General features: G+C 47.5%; 2 protein-coding genes across 6 annotated transcripts in view; one reads left to right on the top strand and one right to left on the bottom strand.

Moving 5' to 3' along the window:
* LOC139054180 (eukaryotic translation initiation factor 4E-binding protein Mextli-like) overlaps nucleotides 1-18040 on the top strand; it is a 511761-nt gene that overhangs the window by 24424 nt on the left and 469297 nt on the right. The gene's annotated exons all lie outside the window — the stretch shown is intronic.
* The window catches only part of LOC139054181 (protein APCDD1-like), a 330330-nt gene continuing 322643 nt past the window's right edge, over nucleotides 10354-18040 (bottom strand). The window contains exon 6 of the mRNA XM_070530851.1: nucleotides 10354-16748. Coding sequence (XP_070386952.1) covers nucleotides 16011-16748 — 738 coding nt within the window. The 3' untranslated portion in view covers nucleotides 10354-16010. The remainder of the gene's footprint in view (nucleotides 16749-18040) is intronic.

Here is an 18040-nt window from a genome sequence, read left to right as displayed (position 1 = left end):
CTGTGCCACCGCGGGCATTCCAGTTTGTTTAATGTCAGAAGTTGTGGGACGCGGATATATTTCATTATATTTTACGGGGGACGAGAAGAAGAAATGGTTCCTGAGAGCAGCGCCAGGTATGATGATGTGGGGACCTGGAATTGCGCTCCAGCACAGGCAGGTTACTACTTGCGTGAGTATGGCTCCCCTTCTATACCACTGAATAAATCCGACCAGATTTACAAGCGAGTTTGTAAAAAACATTGATAACCGCGCGCAAGAGGTTGAGGACAGAAGTGGAGACCCCATTAGCATTCCGAAAAGAAGATTTTGGAAATGCACATCTGCAGTTCTCAACTACGACGCTATTTTGGAGTGGCTTATTTCGCTTACGGGCAACTTTCCGCATTTTGACAGGTCATATTTTGCTTGCTGTAACGTAACCTGTTCCAAGTTAATGTCTTACCGGAGACTTTGCTGTTGCGGACATCATTTTACGTGCAGGGTTTAGCAGCTAACGAGGGCCAAACGATTTGAAAAAAAAAAGGGGGATACGAGACACGAGAATGGCACCAGCAGTAGTTTATTAGTAGTCGCCTTGCGTAAACTGGATAATTCTTTTTTATTATCATTCACCAGATAATAAGTTTGATTTATTTATCTAAATTATTAAATACTTGCATAATTCCGCATGCTCGAATGTGAAATTGTGTGTCACATTTGAAAACATAGTTTTGAAGTTTCCAGATCACTCACTTTCCAGATCAAAACGCGAACTAGAATGCGAAGTCGGCACCTGCGCGCCCATCTTGCGCGCGCGACAGCACCGCTCTGAAAAGCGGTTTTAACCATACTAAGTCAAGCGCTTTTACAACGAATGCCTCTACAGCGAAGCGACCTGTATAACGAAGGGTTCATTATGTCCCCGCCGAATTTCTTTATTTCATATGCATTGTGAATGCCTCTATACAACGAAGGCCAGAATAACGAATTTGCCTGTCCAACTAAGGTATTTAGGCGTCCCCAACAGCTGATTTGTTGCTTTACAGCGAACTTCACGTATACCGGTGCCAACGCTGCCCCCTGCAGACGCAACTGAGCTACGCTACGCGCTAGCGCTAACGGCAGCGCTAGCACGCATTTCACGAGCGTGCCGAAGACAGCAAGTGGTACAGTTCTGCTGCACTTCTCGAGAAATAATTCAGTTCGTACGCTGCTAGTAACACAGCAGTAAGTGCAACGGCCGACTGACGAATACGTCGTCAGCCGTAACTAGCTGGCGAGGACGCGATGATGTAATCGTAACTGGCCACCGACGACGTCTTCAAGTCCACCTGCAGCGGAAAGGATATGAATGTCAACGAAAGCAATAGCGATGAAGAGCCTGTATACCAACCAAGAATTTTGAGGACAGGGGAGGCGTTAGAGGAATTTTATGACGTGCACCTTTACCTTGCGTCGCTCCTGTGTTTCGGCGCGGAACAAACTGCAGTATAGCGCATTTCGTCAGACAATAACTACACAAAGAGGACCGACTTATTTTACTAAGTCTTACTCGAATTCATCTTAAATAAATGTTTTCTCATGTTGAACGTGCTTAGTTTTCTATATAGGCAACAGTATGACGTGCGATCTTTACAACGAAGTGACCCGCGCGCAGTGAAGGACTTCTGAGATCCCAAGCACTTCACTATGAAGGTGTTTGACTGTTAAATGGCTGACCTGACGGCCATGTAGAAGTGACAAGACCGGTGGTTTAAAGGCAGCAATCAATAATAATGCATTTTCTGTGCTTTATTCGTGCTCCTTATCGCCGCTTTAGGCCGGCGCGCACTGATGTAGCTTGAAAAAGACAAAAATTTCATCCACCCGAATGTAGCACGAAGATACAAAGGACACCCATACGGGTTCCTGGAAAGAAAAGCCTCGCAGTTGAAGAAAAATTTGTCCTGGTCCGGGATTCGAACCCAGCACTAACGCCTTTGTGGGACGGTCGCTCTACCATGTGAGCTAACCAGGAGGGATCGTAGCGCGATGGCGAATTAATCGACAACTCAAAGCACAGGGACACAGAATACAGCAAGTCAGTTCTGCAGAATCCCGCAAGGTGGACGAAGTATCATGAAATAGAAAAATTGTCATGCACCCGAATGTACCACGAAGCTACAAAGGAAACTCATACGGGTTTTCCCATTGAAACGCACGGGAGTGACCATATTCCCACGTATGTCAAGACTAGAGGACTTTCCTCTTCCAACTCAAATGATACAATCCAAAGAGTGGACTGGCCCAAATTCCAGTCTATTATGGGATAGCTCTGTCAGGGTAATTTACTACATAATTTGGAAGACACAATCAAGAGCACAGTAAAGCACAATACGCGTACTCTAAAGCGCTCTTCGAAATTCACTGAATTTGATATAGAATTCGAGAGACTTCGAGCAATCCGGCGACGTGCCGAACGTAGATAGCGACGCACGAAGTCAATGGACGATCTACGGACTACTAGACGCCTACAAAAGAAGAAACAGCGCCGGTTAGCTAAACTGCAGTCACAACGCTGGACTACTTTCTGTGAATCGCTAGGCCCTCGCAAGCCCCTATCGCACTTATGGAGGACGGTGCGAGTGCTAGGGCACCACCCGTACAGCGGTCTCCATTCAAGGCTCTGGCCCTCTGCCAACAGCAACGAGATAATGATGTCGCAGAAGACTCCTGTACCAGATTATCCGGGCAACACACTGCTTCCAACAACTTATCACACTCCGTCAGCTTCCCATCACCACGTGACCCGCGCATGGACCTACCATTTTCCATTCATTAACTCAAGGCTGCGCTAGCTTTGTGCAGCCGTACGGCTTCACCAGGACCTGACGGAATTTCTTACAGAGCTCTGTGTCATCTGGGTGAGCGGACGAGGAGTGTTCTGCTTGAAATGTATAATGAATCCTGGCTAACTGGCACACTTCTCCCAAGATACACTATATACACGGACGCCGCGGTTTATCCTCGAGAACGAAGGGAAAAAGAACAAAGAGTCGTCGCGGCAGTAATAGGCTCCGACTATAGGGAAATCGCTTGCGCGTCGGCACGGGATTGTACGGTAACCGAGGGAGAGGAAATGGCTGTTGCTCTAGCAGCTGTGGAGGGCTACCGCACAAATAGATCCCTTATAATTCTAACAGACTCCAAGGAAGCATGTCGAAACTACATTAACGGCAGAATTGGTCTAAAAGCGCTCCAAATCTTCCTCCGCGCTGGCCAACAGAGTAAACACATTAGACACACCATCTTTTGGGTACCGGGGCACACTGAGATTGAGGGCAACCAAAGGGTAGATAGGATCGCTCGCGAGGATACAAACCGAGCGGGCCTAAACAGAGATCCTGAGGACTTCATGACAGTGATACCAACGTACTCTGACATACTAAATTACCATAGAGGGACGAGGATCAGATATCCCCCGCCTCACAATACACTCACTCAAGAACAGGCAGTTTACTGGCGAAAGCTGCAGACAGGAACTTTCCCAAATTTACATAAACTGCACAAAATGTTCCCAGGTCAATACAGGGACACATGCCCGTGGTGCGGTGCAATACCCACACTTTATCACATCACATGGGAGTGCAATACGAATAAGGCATTCCACAAAATAGAAAATCCGAGTGCGGAGCAGTGGGAGAGCGTGCTCTCCAGCGGCGACCCTAGCCTCCAACGGAGGCTGGTGGATCATGCCCGACGAGCAGCCACGCTCAGTGGTGCCCTGGAATAGGGGCGCCAACCATGCAGGCCGGAGATCGGCATCAACCATTAGAAGATGAAGACATCCGACCCGACCGCTGAATTACTCTTTCTAGGGCAATAAAGTTTACTTCCTCCTCCTCCTCACTAACGCTAGTAAAACAAGCCTACGTACTATTCAAAGCCTTCAGGCTGAGGAGCTCAGGATTTGTCTAGGTCTTCCTCGAAGTGCGTCAATGGTGGCTACTATTGCAATCGCCAGAGATCACCTCATCGAGACCCACATCCCAGTTGAAGCACTAAGAATGCATGTAAGGCATCTTGCCCGCACGCCTTGAGACCATCTATCCTCTTTACCTGCGGAGAGACCTACATTATTCGTTCTGCCGAACGGTATCCGCACATCGTGAGGTTATGCCATCTTGCCTCACACCTGCCGCGAAACCTTCGACTCCTCATTGGTGCCTCATTGAACCAAAGATCTACCTGGCGTGCAGAAAAAAGCAGATATGTCATCACCGGCTCTTAAACGGCTTACCTTACTCCTATTAAATGAGAAGTACTGGTATTACACCCACATATACACTGACGGCTCCGTCCTGCCGAAGAGCTCTACCGCTGCTGTCGTCATTCCACCAAAAGCCCCCACTATCAAGTTGAAAACATCTCACTTGACAACGTCGACGGCAGCAGAAGTCGCAGCGCTTCGACTCGTACTACAATTTGTAATGACAAACCAACACACACGTTGTCGATTTTCTGCGACTCGAAGACGGCACTACAGTGTTTATTGTCAGCCGTTACGGCGCGGTCCGCATGAGCAGTTGGTATTTGAAATCACAGAAGCCGTACACCACCTGACTGAGAAAGGACACAAAATAATATTTCAGTGGCTAGCAAGTCACTGTGGTATCATCAGCAATGAAGGTGCCGATCATGCTGCTCGTTAGGTCATGCAAAAGACAACCGCCTATCAATCCCGCTGTCTATAGGACAGATGCTGCAAGGATGCTCTGCCTACTTGCACGCCAATGCACTACATCAGAGTGGAATGAACCACATTTTATGCACGCCTGTTTATACGCCCTGGATCCAACCTTGAGCCTCCGACTTCCACGAAGACTTCGCCGAAGAGACTTCTGTGTAGGCTATGGTCGGGCGCCGCGTCTACCGATGTCCTCACGTTCCGCATAGGGATGGCCGACACCGCAGCATGTGGCGATTGCGGCGACGCGGAAGCGATTCGTCATGTTCTTTACCAGTGCCCGCAGTACAGTGTGCAGCGAAAATCGCTTTCTGTCATGCTGAACCAGTTGGACGACCAGCCTTTGTCGGAAGAAAGAATTTTTAAACATCGACGCGACTTGACATCGCATAAGAAGGCCGTGCAAGCGCTACTGCGCTTCTTGAGATCGACCGGCCTGTGTGAACGCCTGTGATAGGAACGCCCTTTCTGTTACCTGTTTCCTTTTTCTTCTTTTTTCTCTATTTTTGTTCCTCGTTTTTCTCCTCTCGCTCTTTGTTGTCTTTACAACCCCCATAACCCCCACCCCAGTGCAAGGCAGCTAACCAGAAACTCGCCTCTGGTTAACCTCCCTGCCTTCCCCCCCCCCCCTTCTCTCTCTCTCATACCAGTTTCTCAGAAAGAAAGCTTTGCAGTTGAATAGAGATTTGTCCTGGTCCAGGAGATAGATAGCTGCTTACTTGGAGCAGCAGCCAACAGCTAAACGCTCGCCTTGTCACTTTATCGCTGTCGCCAAGTCACCCTTAGCTGTTTGGAACTGCTTTCGAGAGCGCTGCTGTGGCGTACACGAGCAGTCCATCGGTCCATCGAGCTGTCCATCGGTCTGTCTGTCTGTCCGTCCTTAATGCGTAACACGAAGCGCTCCATAAAGGAAGACAGAATAAATTTCACAGGGAAAACATTGGCGGTGGTGAGTTTCGAAGCAACGAACCCACGCTCAGAAGTCTTACCCACTAGACTAAACAGCCACGCTTGCAGAAGGTGAACATATCTAAACCAAATGAATGCCTTGTACCGGCAGAACAAAATAAATGTCAAAGGAGAACAGCTTCTATGAAGGCTTTGTTGAAATATTTGGCGATGCTAGAATAAAAGCCATTTCTAGGACCACATGTAGAGCCGACATAGAGCCTTGTAGACATCAGAAATATTCCGGGTTTGCCAGAATTTAATTCAGTCATAAATTATATTTATACAGCAATGGATGATATAAGCCGAAATATTGCGTTTACCTTCAGTTTGTAAGGTTACGAAGCTAGGGCGATTGAAAAGACACGGGTAACGGTGATTTTATTAGCATGAAATTCAAGGCACTTGGACCACGTTACCTCTGTAAATTTTGTAGTTGTCGGCGCTAGTGAAAGGAAACAAAACAAAACACGCGCTTGATCGTATGTTGTTACAGCGATGACGATGGCGCGATCTTCTATGCAGGTCCACGGTAGGTCTGGAGCGCGCGTCTCGTATACCAGACGCCGGACGCGGGTTCCCGATCGACCGTGTTAGGTGAAATACTACGCTTCTGACCCTTGGTCTATCTGAAAGCATCGTGCAATGCTGATTTGTGTGAAAGCCGTGAGAAACGGCGGTGTTGCGTTCATACTCGCGAGAACGAGCCCAGCCGCTCCGATATGTACGATATAGACCTGTCTGATAACGCATCTGCTGCGTTCTAAATCTCACCATATATACACGTTCTTGCGGTTATGTTTGGTACGTTAGTTTAGTGCTACGCTTTGCAAATATTCACCAGTGGAACATATTTAGTGAAACTGAACCGCAGAACCTGCGGCGTTAAGACCCATTCAAATGACTTTTTTAAAGTGATTTGAATAGGTCTAAAAAAAAAAAACACGCATTAAAGACAATCGCTGCTTCATCATGGTCGCCAAGTCCATACCCCTTATAGCTAACTTATGATGGAATATAGCAGTGCACTTCGAAACAAGGAAGTAAAACAGAATTAACAGCTGCGAGCGCTGTAATGTGCATCTTTGTTACGTCCTTGTTTCAAATTGCACTGCCATATTCCAATATGACTAACCAACAAGCCCACCAGTACGCCTCAGGCAATTTATGCCGCTTGCTTGTAGTTTTTGAATAATAATATGCGTCCTAGAAAGCCATTTTCGAAGCAACTTCAGCAACTTCGAAGTCGCTGAAAGCTTGCCACTTGTTCTGCCATGTTATTAAAGAAAGTCTCCGGCCACTAAATAGAAAGAATTGTTGCTAAAGAGAAAAGAAAGTAGCTAAATATAGCGACAAAGTCGTTAAATTGGCAACACTGCGCGCGAGGCACACGGGCGCGCGCTTACTTAGCATGCCTGTTCGCGTTTTGCGGAGCAACATTGAAGCGCGTAAAAGATAACTAGGAAAAAAAAATGAAGCGAGTTGGAAACTGTTGAATGGGATTTTTTCGAATACGGCGCACAATCTGATATTCGAGGTGAGTGAGTGAGTGAAAGAACTTTATTCGGTCCAGAGAAGATGCACAGGAGACCCCGCGCCACCCGCCTAGTCCCACGTATAGGGACCAGCAAGCCGAGCTTGACGGTCCGATTGCGTACTTACGCAAGTATTTTTTTAATCTAGGTAAGTAGTTTTGATTGTTGATTAGTTATAATCAATGATAACAGCATAAAACGTATTCGGTTCGCGCAAGGTGGCTGCTAACAGAACACTGCTTGTCCCATTGTCGTATCTCGTAAAGCCTTTTTTTTTTTTTAAATGAGCTTTGGACCGCGTTAGCGGGGGCACACTGGATTAACGCGAACCGCACTCGTAGTAGCAGATGCGCTGGGAGATTTACGTAGAACATAAAATCTGTACACATACAGACAAATACACAAATTGAAGGGCGATTTAAAAGTAACTGATTTCGTTAGTAAACTAAATGCTGTTAACGTGTGACATGCAGTAATCTTTAATTTATTTTAATTACTGAGCTCTAGGTAGAAGGAGTGACGTGACACGTGATTTAACGCATTCCTGAGACGTAATTTCACGTGCAATTATTAGAAAAAATAAATAAATAAAAGAAACGGAGGGAAATTGCGTTTGCTTCGTGTTTCCTTTTCCACCTGCCTCACGACTCCCACTTCAAGCAACCATCAGCTGTGTCTACTCTCAACTTTCCGTAAAGCAAGAGACTCTGAGAAGGTATATGTGTTTTTGGGTTGACGAAACCGGGTGCAGTTCAAAAGTTGCAGTAATAGCCGTTAACTTCGGTCTTGTTGGGTCCAAATGTAGTTATTTCCGGGTCATTTGTACTGACCTCCATACTGTACAGGCATTGTTACTCTCTAGAATTTACCTTCATATACATCCCTTCTTTTTTGTCGTCTGCTTCTTGCTGTCTTGCTTTTGGACGCATTACTGCTTTTTTTTTTTTGACACCAAGTGCAATCAGTGTTAGTAAACTGACCACACAAGTCGCTTTCTGAATTCCGTTGCAATACAGACATGCATGCCGCGCCTATGTCCGGGTGCGGCGCTTCCAGAGGCGACCAGACAGCCTCGTCGCCGTGAAGGCGGCGCACCCGCAAAACAACGCTCCAAACAAGGCTCACTTTTCGGAAAACTCTCTTTATGGAAGCTTCGTTACACAGAAGAGTACATGGTGCCATATACATGCGCTGTGAAGTTGTCAACCTTGTGCTGCTGGTTGTTCCACGAGGCCTGCCGTTGAGGCAGCAGCAGGAGTATAGAAGCACTGATGTGTTGAGGCGCACTACAAGACTCGACTGGGTGCTGATGTATAAGAGATAACTAAGTGCAACACACCGGAATTGTTCTGCGCAGCCGGGGCGTACCGTGCTGCCAGAGGAGCTGCAACTTTGGAGCACCCGGACCAGCTCCTCCGCTTTGTGCTTAGGCAGGTGGATCTCATGGACATCGTCTGGCTATGATGATCCTATGACACCGTACACACACTACACGACGCGACTACTGGGCACAACGACTCGAGACACGTTTGTCGACTACGGGACGCGCAGCCCGAAGAAAGCGACAAGCGGCCACAGCCGGCGGGACGAGAAGCAGCGCTGTTCAGATCGTTAACCGAATGACGTTGTTCGCGCAGCGAATCTGCGCACCAGAGAATCGCGTCGTTCTGCTGTTGCAGCGGCTGTGCCTGCCACGAAGAACGGCGCCGCAGCCAGCTTCGTGTGCGCGCAAGCGGTCGGGCGGTGGCCGTTTGTCGCTTCTCGGGGCTCCGCATTTCAACACGCCGCGCACCTTGGAAACGTGACACCTACAGCTCGAGTATTTTTGGACATGCACGAACAAACACCGAGACGACAGCTAAGGGGAACGATAACACGCACCGGGGCGATGTTCGGGCCTCGGTTTGAAGTTGGTATACTTCTAGCGCGTGTGCCGCAATGAACATAAAGCTGTGGAAAGAAAGTGAAGCATATTTTTTTTTTTTGCTTTTCGTCGCCAGAAATACAATAGCAGGATTGCACGTAAATCAGAGGTTGGAAGCCAGGAGAGGTGTTGCAATGCAGCGAAGCTTCCAGAGTCTTAATCCATAATTACTCTTAATGACTGCTAACACGGGCACGAAAGCACTGCTGTATATAATCTTAGTTGTTTCCAGATTTAAAGGAGCGGCCAATGTTGACCAAGAACAACTCAGAAAATAATTCACATAATGTCACACCAATTAGAGAAAGCGTGCATTTGGACACGTAAACGAACGAGCGTTAGAAACGTTCGGCTAGGTAGCGATAAGAAATTGTTTCATTTCGCGATGCTTTTGGACACTGCTCGTTCTAGGTACAATTCAGAGGGAGCTTAGCGATCAGCATAACCTTTAATAGAGCTCAAATTGTTTTAGCCCTGACTCTTCCGACTTATAATGCATGTGTAAACGTTCTTAACTTTACATAGACTACAGACTTTTGACGCCAGAGACCAACTTGGTAAAAGAGGCTTCAATTTTTCAAGCTGCTGTCGAATCTAGGTTGAGGCTAATTCAGCCTGTAACTAATTTGTTACTAAGCACAGCGTAACTGTAAATATGCTATAACTTCCTTTTTACGTTCACGACACATGTCACATCGCTCCACCAACATCAACACACTTTTCTCAGAATATGCGCATGACTGACCGACGAGTCATGGACAACACAAGTCACGACACACTTTCCCAAAACACGACACCAAATGTGCAAGCGTGGTCAGACGTGGACAGACGTGCGGATGAGCGCTTGTCTGCCCACCCGCAGCACAGACGAGCTTAAATGTGAGAGTGCGGACAACGCTAAGTTATGTGATGCCTCGGGAACCACCGGCGGACACAAGCTTGAAGCCTGGAACATAGGTGATTATCAGTATCGATATGAACGCTCCCTTTCTACCGAAGTACGGGATTTAAAAAAAAAGGGGGGGGGGGCGAAGGGGGCAGTGGGGACACCAGGCGTCGCTACTAACGCATACTGAGAGGGGCAACCGGGACTTTTATGTCACGGTGGCCACTCTTCCTCCTAAGAGGCACCGCTATACATATATGTAACCAATAATAATAATAATAATAATAATAATAATAATAATAATAATAATAATAATAATAATAATAATAATAATAATATCTTCAGTCAGAAAAGAAAGAGTCATTCTATATGTATAAAATCCTGTCACAAATATGAGAAGGAACGTATATAGAAAGTTACAAATCTGTTAGCACCTCACTCATCGCAGTCATGATTGATCAACTGTAGGGACACCAGTTCTGTCTGCAAAGGCAACGAAGCCTCACGACACGGTTAGCCACTTCCACTCACTAGCGGCTAAATCATTCTTAGCGAAACGTTTGGTTCGCGACTGCTAATAGTCGAAATTTTCCGCCGGGACTAATACAATCAGCCGACAAAGGGAAGAAGCTGTGTGCGGAATAATGTATAGATTTGACTCGAATTCTGTTCCTCTTTGGAACTTCGCCATGGGCTCGAGCTACGTCCCGCTTGCGTTATCCTCCGAATCGACCTGTCCGTAACAGTGATCGAATGATAGCACTCAGACACAATCGGGCGGAAAGTGTCGTTGCTTTATGCCGGCCTACAACTTACGAAACTATAATTTCTACTATATACTTGTTTAGCCGTATACAGGCAGGAAATTGCTCGTCCGGCTTGCAAATAACGCAATTTTTTTTGCAGAAAGGAAAGGCGCATTGTATAGTAAACGCTTCAAGAACTACGAGGGACTTTGTAACCTAACAGATATGTCGACTGCTCATGAAAACATTAAAGGACCCCTTAACACTTCTGGGCTTTTGGACGAAAGAAGAGCAGACGGCGAAGCACATCTACAGTTCTCTAAGCATGGCGGCGTGCTCGTAAATTGAAACATTAGAATGCACGCGCTGTCCAGCGGCGGTGCCGATCTCATTGGTCGCTAGTGGTGCCGTCCGAGTTGATGCCGTGACGTTTAACTTGAAATTCGCTGCGACTGGACTCACAGCACACTAAAGCGTCGTAGTGAAAGGCTCGCCACGAAACAAAACGAAACGGCAAAATACAAGAAACGCTGCCATAACGCACAGCTGCGACAGAAGTCCCGTAGCTCAGGCTTGCGTAGAAGCTCTGCGGAAGGAAAAAATATTAATATTTTTTTTATTCTTCTTTCCCTCTTTTTCCTCGGCAGTTTTCCGAACATAAAGCGCACGGCGAGCTTAGGATGAACGTTAATGGAAGGGTGCGGATGTTGAGCGCAGTGCAGTTTTATTGCGTCGAACGACTGTAACTCTGCAATGGGAAGAAAAAGATTCGGGAGAATTTTAATTGAACATAACAGATTATTTACTTGAGTATGTTTAGGGACACTTTAATGAGCAACGCTCTTGTATGTTAGCATTCAAACAGAGAGTCCGTCTTATGTCTTTCACATTCTTTGTCTTCGTAAAAAAAAGAAAAAGAAAACACTGCTACGACTAACAAGAAGAGGCACAGATAGTTATCGTGCTTCTTCGTCCCGCTTCTGTCCGAATCGTTAACCGTTGCGCAGTCTTTTTTCTTGACACGAATGCTTGTCAACTAGCACAACTGACAGTCCCGATTCATTCGAAATACTTGCGATGGAGGGCACAAAATGAAGTCATGCATGTCGTGACACGAAAAGCAGTTACACGGCACCAACTGATACGAATAACAAGGTGCTTACAATCTTGTGCTGAGTGACTAAAAAAAAAAATATATTTATATATTGGTGACGAAAGAGGTATAAATTTCGCCATACGTTTCGTCACGCTTCAAAATACAGTGTTATTTAAGTCCAAGCGAAATGCTAGCAACGATTGCATTCTAAACGGCCCTATAAAGCAAGCGTTCTAACTATAAAGGAAGGTTATCGAGTCAGAGAGAGAAAAAAACATGAACGAGGGGAAAACAGGGGCATCTGGTTTTCGTGTTAAAAGAAAAGGAAATACATGAAAAGGGCTGCAGGTTCACGCTGTGCGAACTCCCTGTGCTCAAAGATGCCGCTTTGCAAGAAGCGAGCGCACAGCTTTCGGACCCAACGCAAACAATACGTCCCACAGCAGAGCGGGCCTCGCTGGGCCTTACACAGCTTTCCTACGAAGGGGGTCAACACATGGGCACAAAAGGAGGCACGAACACACGCCTAATAGCTTGTCGCCAAATCAGCCAAATCGCTCGCATTTCCTTCACACTCAGTCTGTCTCTCAAGCATGCCAAACAACATAACACTCACTACAACTGCGGTGGCCTGCAGTTGTTGCAAAGCTTGCTACACACTACTGATATGCAGGTTGTCGATTTGCTACTGAGTACATTCCCTACGCACACAACATACAAGCATTTCCCTAGGCTCATGCACGTTGCTCGCGATCCTAGCGGTATACTTTGAGCTGGACATCGAAGCGCCCACGTGAACGAAAGCTCTTCGTATGCCTTCTAGGCACGAGACGCACCTTAAGCCGCAGGTGGGCTCTGAGTTCGTGACAGGCAGGCGTATACGTGCCAAGCACCTGTAGACTATACGACGCGATGTTGAACCGGCCCACTACGTTTTGTACAGGCTAAATAAACGGGGCTAGCTGGCCAGCATCCTGCGGGCACGTTCTATGTATACTTTGGGCTTGGCGTCTTACGTTCGACCGACGAAATCGGCGTAGCTCGCAATCAGAGGTTCGCGGCTCATTGGCAGCGAAGGCTGTCAAATATGTACACCTGATACTCGTGCTTGACAAGAGGACGCACCAGGAGATGCAGAACCGCGCTCGCTACCGCAACCCTGCAAAGTTAAATGGTGTAAGGCAAGGTTTACGGATATCACATGCTCGCACGCTGAACGTTGCTGGAGTTGTGGACGTGCTTTCACGTTCGCTTAGCGGCCGTTCAATGTTAGTTTCATCGGCTGGCTGCTGGACGTTTCTAACGTCTTCCAGGTTTTCGATTTCACTTGCGACCTATGACATCACACAAATGTGCACTCCCGTGGCGAGTTGCAGCTATTCACGTTTCCCGCATGTTGCAATATCAGAGCTCGTAATCTTTGTGGGCTCATGTGTCTTAGTGTAAAAGATGAGTTTATTATAGTAAACCTCGCATATGAACGTTTTATTAAACACAAGTTTCATTTTTTAAATTTCTTTCCATTTCTGGCTGCCTGCTTCCGTGAAGCAATGAAAGTATACACAGTGACTTGCACAAATAAATATGCAGTTGTGACAAATGCCATATTGTTCGTAGTCGTCTTGAGCTATCTGGAATAGTTATTGTAGCGCGCTTAATTAGCTGAATGTGGTTCAGGTCAATTAAACAACATGTTTTAATATTATGTTATGGATAAAAATAATAAATGACGTCACTACGTCTTTGCGCGCCTGGTTTGCACACATGTTGGCAGCAACTCAAGAGGATAGAAGTGTTTCATTCGCTTTCGGCGCCGACCTAAAGCGTTTTACTTGCGACCGTGAAGGCTTTCGTTCATAACCAAGCTGCTAACTTCGCTCTCTGGCTTACGCTGAATGCTGGGACCGACCACTTCCTTCGAGTCTGCATGCGCGTTTTGTTCCTTGAGAGTAAACTGTTGAGACCATTACATTTATGACATGCAAACTTGTTGTGAAGTCCCTCCTTGGTACATCGAAGCTTTTCTTCGCATACAAAAAAAAAGAATATGTAAACGATAACATCACGAAAACAACTATATTACATGATTCAGAAAGCGTTCTTTAAATTTCTCAAATACAGCTTTTGTACAAAACTGAGTAACTCAGTGACTGTATATTCTGAGTAACTGAAGAGGGCTGCGCACAGTGGGCCGTTAGTCAAACCTGTCTGCGATGCACCAATTTTCTTTTTAAAATGATTGGTTCTAGTTACTTGGAACACAGAGATGTGCATCTCTGGCGTGTGTACTGAGAACAGGGTTGCACACATGGGAGAACAGGAACACCACTCATTTATCCTAAATGATGAAACGACTTCGCAATAGTCAGGCTTGTGTTACATTGGCTGCATTCAAATTTCAGCCAACGTAACGGATTCATTATGCAAAAAAGAGGTGAGGCGTGCAGACAGGACACAAGAGTAGAGAAGTGGACAACGCGAATAATGAATCCTTACTAACTAGCTCAGCTTTCTGTCATTCTAAGCAACGTAACGGAGTGTTATCAGAGTGTAGCAGTTCTGCACGGACCTTGCACACCACTGCTAGGGCGAAATGGCGGTTGCGCGATATTTATTTTTTTATTTCTTTGCCTTTGTGCCGTTGAAAGTGATAAAATGGTGAAGAAAGCCACGCTAAACGGCTCCCTTGCTTTAACTATGCTAGCTAAAACAAAAAAAAAAAGATACTGTGGCTCAAGATCTTTGTGAAAGGTGCCTGTCTGGGCTCACGCAATAGTAGTACGGTGCTCCAAATGGATAGAAAATGGCTGCAAGGAATTATGGTTGGCAAAAGAGTAAGGTGAACAACGAGGCAATGGCATTGGTATGTTCCAAGGTGGAAGACACGAAAATTTGCACGCACTAAGGATGGCGTCTGAGCACCAGATAGTCATCTCAGTGTAAGCTGACAAGCTTTAGCTTGTGGTCGCGCTTGAGGCTGCTACTCTTGTGCCATTTGTTGACCTCCTATACCTGTCTTCACTTATTTTGTTAAGTAGCTACAGAGCTCTACCCTGCAAGTTTCCACGTTTGCATTTAAACGCATCTTGCAGGTTACAGATAGCTCGTTACCGAAATATGCCTTGCTTAAAAAGCGGAGCAATTTGATCATTTTTTCTTGCAAGTGTGCAACATTGTATTCGAATTGAGGTATGCATTAACGATTATACTTTTCGGCATCAAGCCATCATGTCTCTTCTCGTCGACGTGCTTCTTTCTCCAAATAACAGGAATGAGCAGCGTGCTCTGATAACTTGATCAACGAAATACAATTTCCTTTTCTGAAGATATGAGCAACCGCATGGTTTCCGATTTTGGCTGTTATTGGCGCGATTTCTTTTTCTGTCGTCTAGGTGCAATGGAACCTCACGCTGTAAAATAATGACTGCGTAATTTTTCTTCCTTAAAGAAAAGAAGTTTAATTGAATTTGTTTCATAGTTTACTAAAATGTGTTTCATGATTGTCAATAAACGTAGGCATGTATAGACACAAATCTCTCGCTGAAGACTGTGTGACGTGTTAATACATGTCTCGAGCACCGAGCTTTAGCTGTGGGTGATTTGCAGTCATGGTTTCGTGCTCCCATAGTGGACAGCAAGAGCGGAAGCACGCGCGCATCCTGCACTCCTGGAGGGGCGGGTGCTCTGAGGGAAAGCGCGTGACTATGGGAGGGCCACGCGAACCTGCCAAGCGGGCACGAGCCAAGCCCTCAGCACAGCAAGAACGTACGGCGCTCGTAAGAGTAAAGTACAGACATCAAGTGGCAGTGCATTCGCATCCATGAACGACATCCAAGCACATGACAACTGTACTCATTTGCTGTTTGCCCTGTTTCTTTTTTTTTTCCTTTGGCGCGGGTGTTTTACTCGTCGACGGGACACGGTGGAGACAGGCGGGAACACGGAGGTGCGAGCACTCGTCGCGCGGCCGAGAGTCGCTCTACGATTCCAAACATTGTACTGGCTCAGTGCTCAATGCGAGGATAAAGCCTTCGACCCGTCTGCACCTCCGGTCCTTTCACCAACGACGGCCTCGTTCAGGGGGCTCCCTCGCCACCACTCGGGCCGGCGGAGCGCGCGCGCCCGAGAAACGTCCGTCGCCCCGCCGGTCGCATGGCCGCCCGCCGGTCAGTCCAGTGCGCCGGCCGCCGCGGCCAGCTGCAAGAGCATCGCGAGGAGCAGCGGCTTGACGGCGGCCCCTCCGGAGATGAGCGCCAGCGGCCGGCCGGCCAGCTCGTTGCTGGGCTCCGGCAGTGTGCGGCACTGCACCAGCGGGGCCTCGTAGGCCGTGGCGCGCCGGTCGGGCCGCGACACCTCGCCGTCCGTGTCGGCGTGGCCCAGGAAGAGGAGCGAGTTGGCGTCGATCTCGTTGTGCACGACCTCGTAGGCCGTGCTGGGCACCGATACGCCCAGCAGGTGGCAGCCGCCCGTGACCGTCACGTCTTGCGTCCGGCGCAGCGACCAGCGGGAACCGCAGCGGCCTTCGTCCGCCGCCGAATTGAGGTTCGTGACGATGCCGCGGTGCTGAGGCGTGATCTGGGCCGACAGCGTGCGCAGGTTCACGTTGGTGGCGCCGCGGAGCAGCTGCGAAGGCCCCACGATCTCGTAGGTGCCCTGGCGGCTGAGCAGGAACCAGTGCTGTTTGCAGTTGGGATCTCGGTAGTATTGGAACCAGCCGCTCCACGAATGGTTCCCTGGCTGGAACAGAAGCCGACGCGCCAGGAACAGTCCCAGCGGCTGCACTTCGCAGCGTAGGCTGATCCACTCGCCGCTCAGGTGCGCGGGCAGCTTGGGCTTGGGCGGCAGCTGCGGCGGCGACAGCTCCGCCCCCTTGGCCACGAGGTGGCACACGTGGCAGCCGGCCGCCTGCGCAGAAGCAAGCTCACTTTGCATATGCCTTCTCGTTGCAAGCGTTGTCCAATGCATGCACGGTTTACTCAGCTGGGCGGGTGTTTCAATAAGTGACTGACATTTCACAACAAATGACACTTCATTTGCAAGAAATGAACGTTAACGAATTGTTACATTTTATGACGCCACACGCAAGTAGAGAGAGAGAGAGAGAGAGAGAGAGAGAGAGCAATGATAAATGGAAGGCAGGAAGGCCGAACAGGCTTGAGCCCATTTGGCTACCTTGCGCTGGGGAAAAAATTTGACGAAAGAGAGAATACACGCCGGTAAGAATACAGTGCATAGAGGGGGGAGAACATGATAATTATGATTATGACATGGTAGTGTGAGGACGTGTTAATCATGACTAACAAGCGATCTCTATTCAAATTGCAACGATTCAATACCTCTAGATCAAAAAAGGTGCTGTTTGTCTTTCACATGCATATAGAAGTACTATGTCTTCACACAATTCAGCACGGTGTTACAGCCCTTTCAATGCGTACTGAACCGCACTATTTCGCACGCTTTAACCAGCTTATACGTAACATTTTAAACGTAGTTTATAATAAATGCATTTTTGTTTATATGCGCATTAATACGAATCAGTTTTTGCACTAGATAGTGCGCCTGTACTGAACTCAATAAACTACAACTTCTAAATCACACTCTACGGCTCAGAAGGTGTTTTTCTCCAACTTTAGACACGTGCTTTTATAGTTCACGTTTTCTGAACATTGTTACTGAACAGGCTCTGAAGTCCATGTGGTAGGAGTACAGGCGCAGCTGCTCAGCTGCTGCAATGCAACTGAGTAAACACTCATCTGCTGCGATGCAACCTTACCATGCATGCTGCCTTTGGCTAGGGACATGGCTTTTATGCTTGCTCATTCCTTAATCAAACGCGTGACACGTATGTATGCGACTCGTGCTGGTGTGATGAAGTGATCGAATAGTATCCGTAATTTCGTTTTTGTTACAATGTCCGGCGCCGCGTTCTTTTGACTGTGTTAAGCCAGATAGATTCTAGACCATTTTTAGAGACGTATTCTTTGACCATGACCTCATTAGCATCGCGAGCATCGGTGCAATTCTGAAGCCGCCAGGGCACATACTTTCATTAGCAGATTTGATGGGCAACCCGCGTCTGCGAGCAGCTAGTCCCCCCCTCCCCGCTCTCCCATAGTGATTGACTTGGCTGTAGCGCGTCGGTATACAAATGATGTCGGGTGTCGCCGCAAAGGGTCTTAGACGAATTCTTTGAACTT

This window comes from Dermacentor albipictus, chromosome 1, assembly GCF_038994185.2.
Source record: "Dermacentor albipictus isolate Rhodes 1998 colony chromosome 1, USDA_Dalb.pri_finalv2, whole genome shotgun sequence".
Taxonomy (NCBI): domain Eukaryota; kingdom Metazoa; phylum Arthropoda; class Arachnida; order Ixodida; family Ixodidae; genus Dermacentor; species Dermacentor albipictus.
The sequence above is the reverse complement of the archived record's forward strand: the minus strand, read 5'-3'. Positions and strand labels throughout refer to the sequence as shown.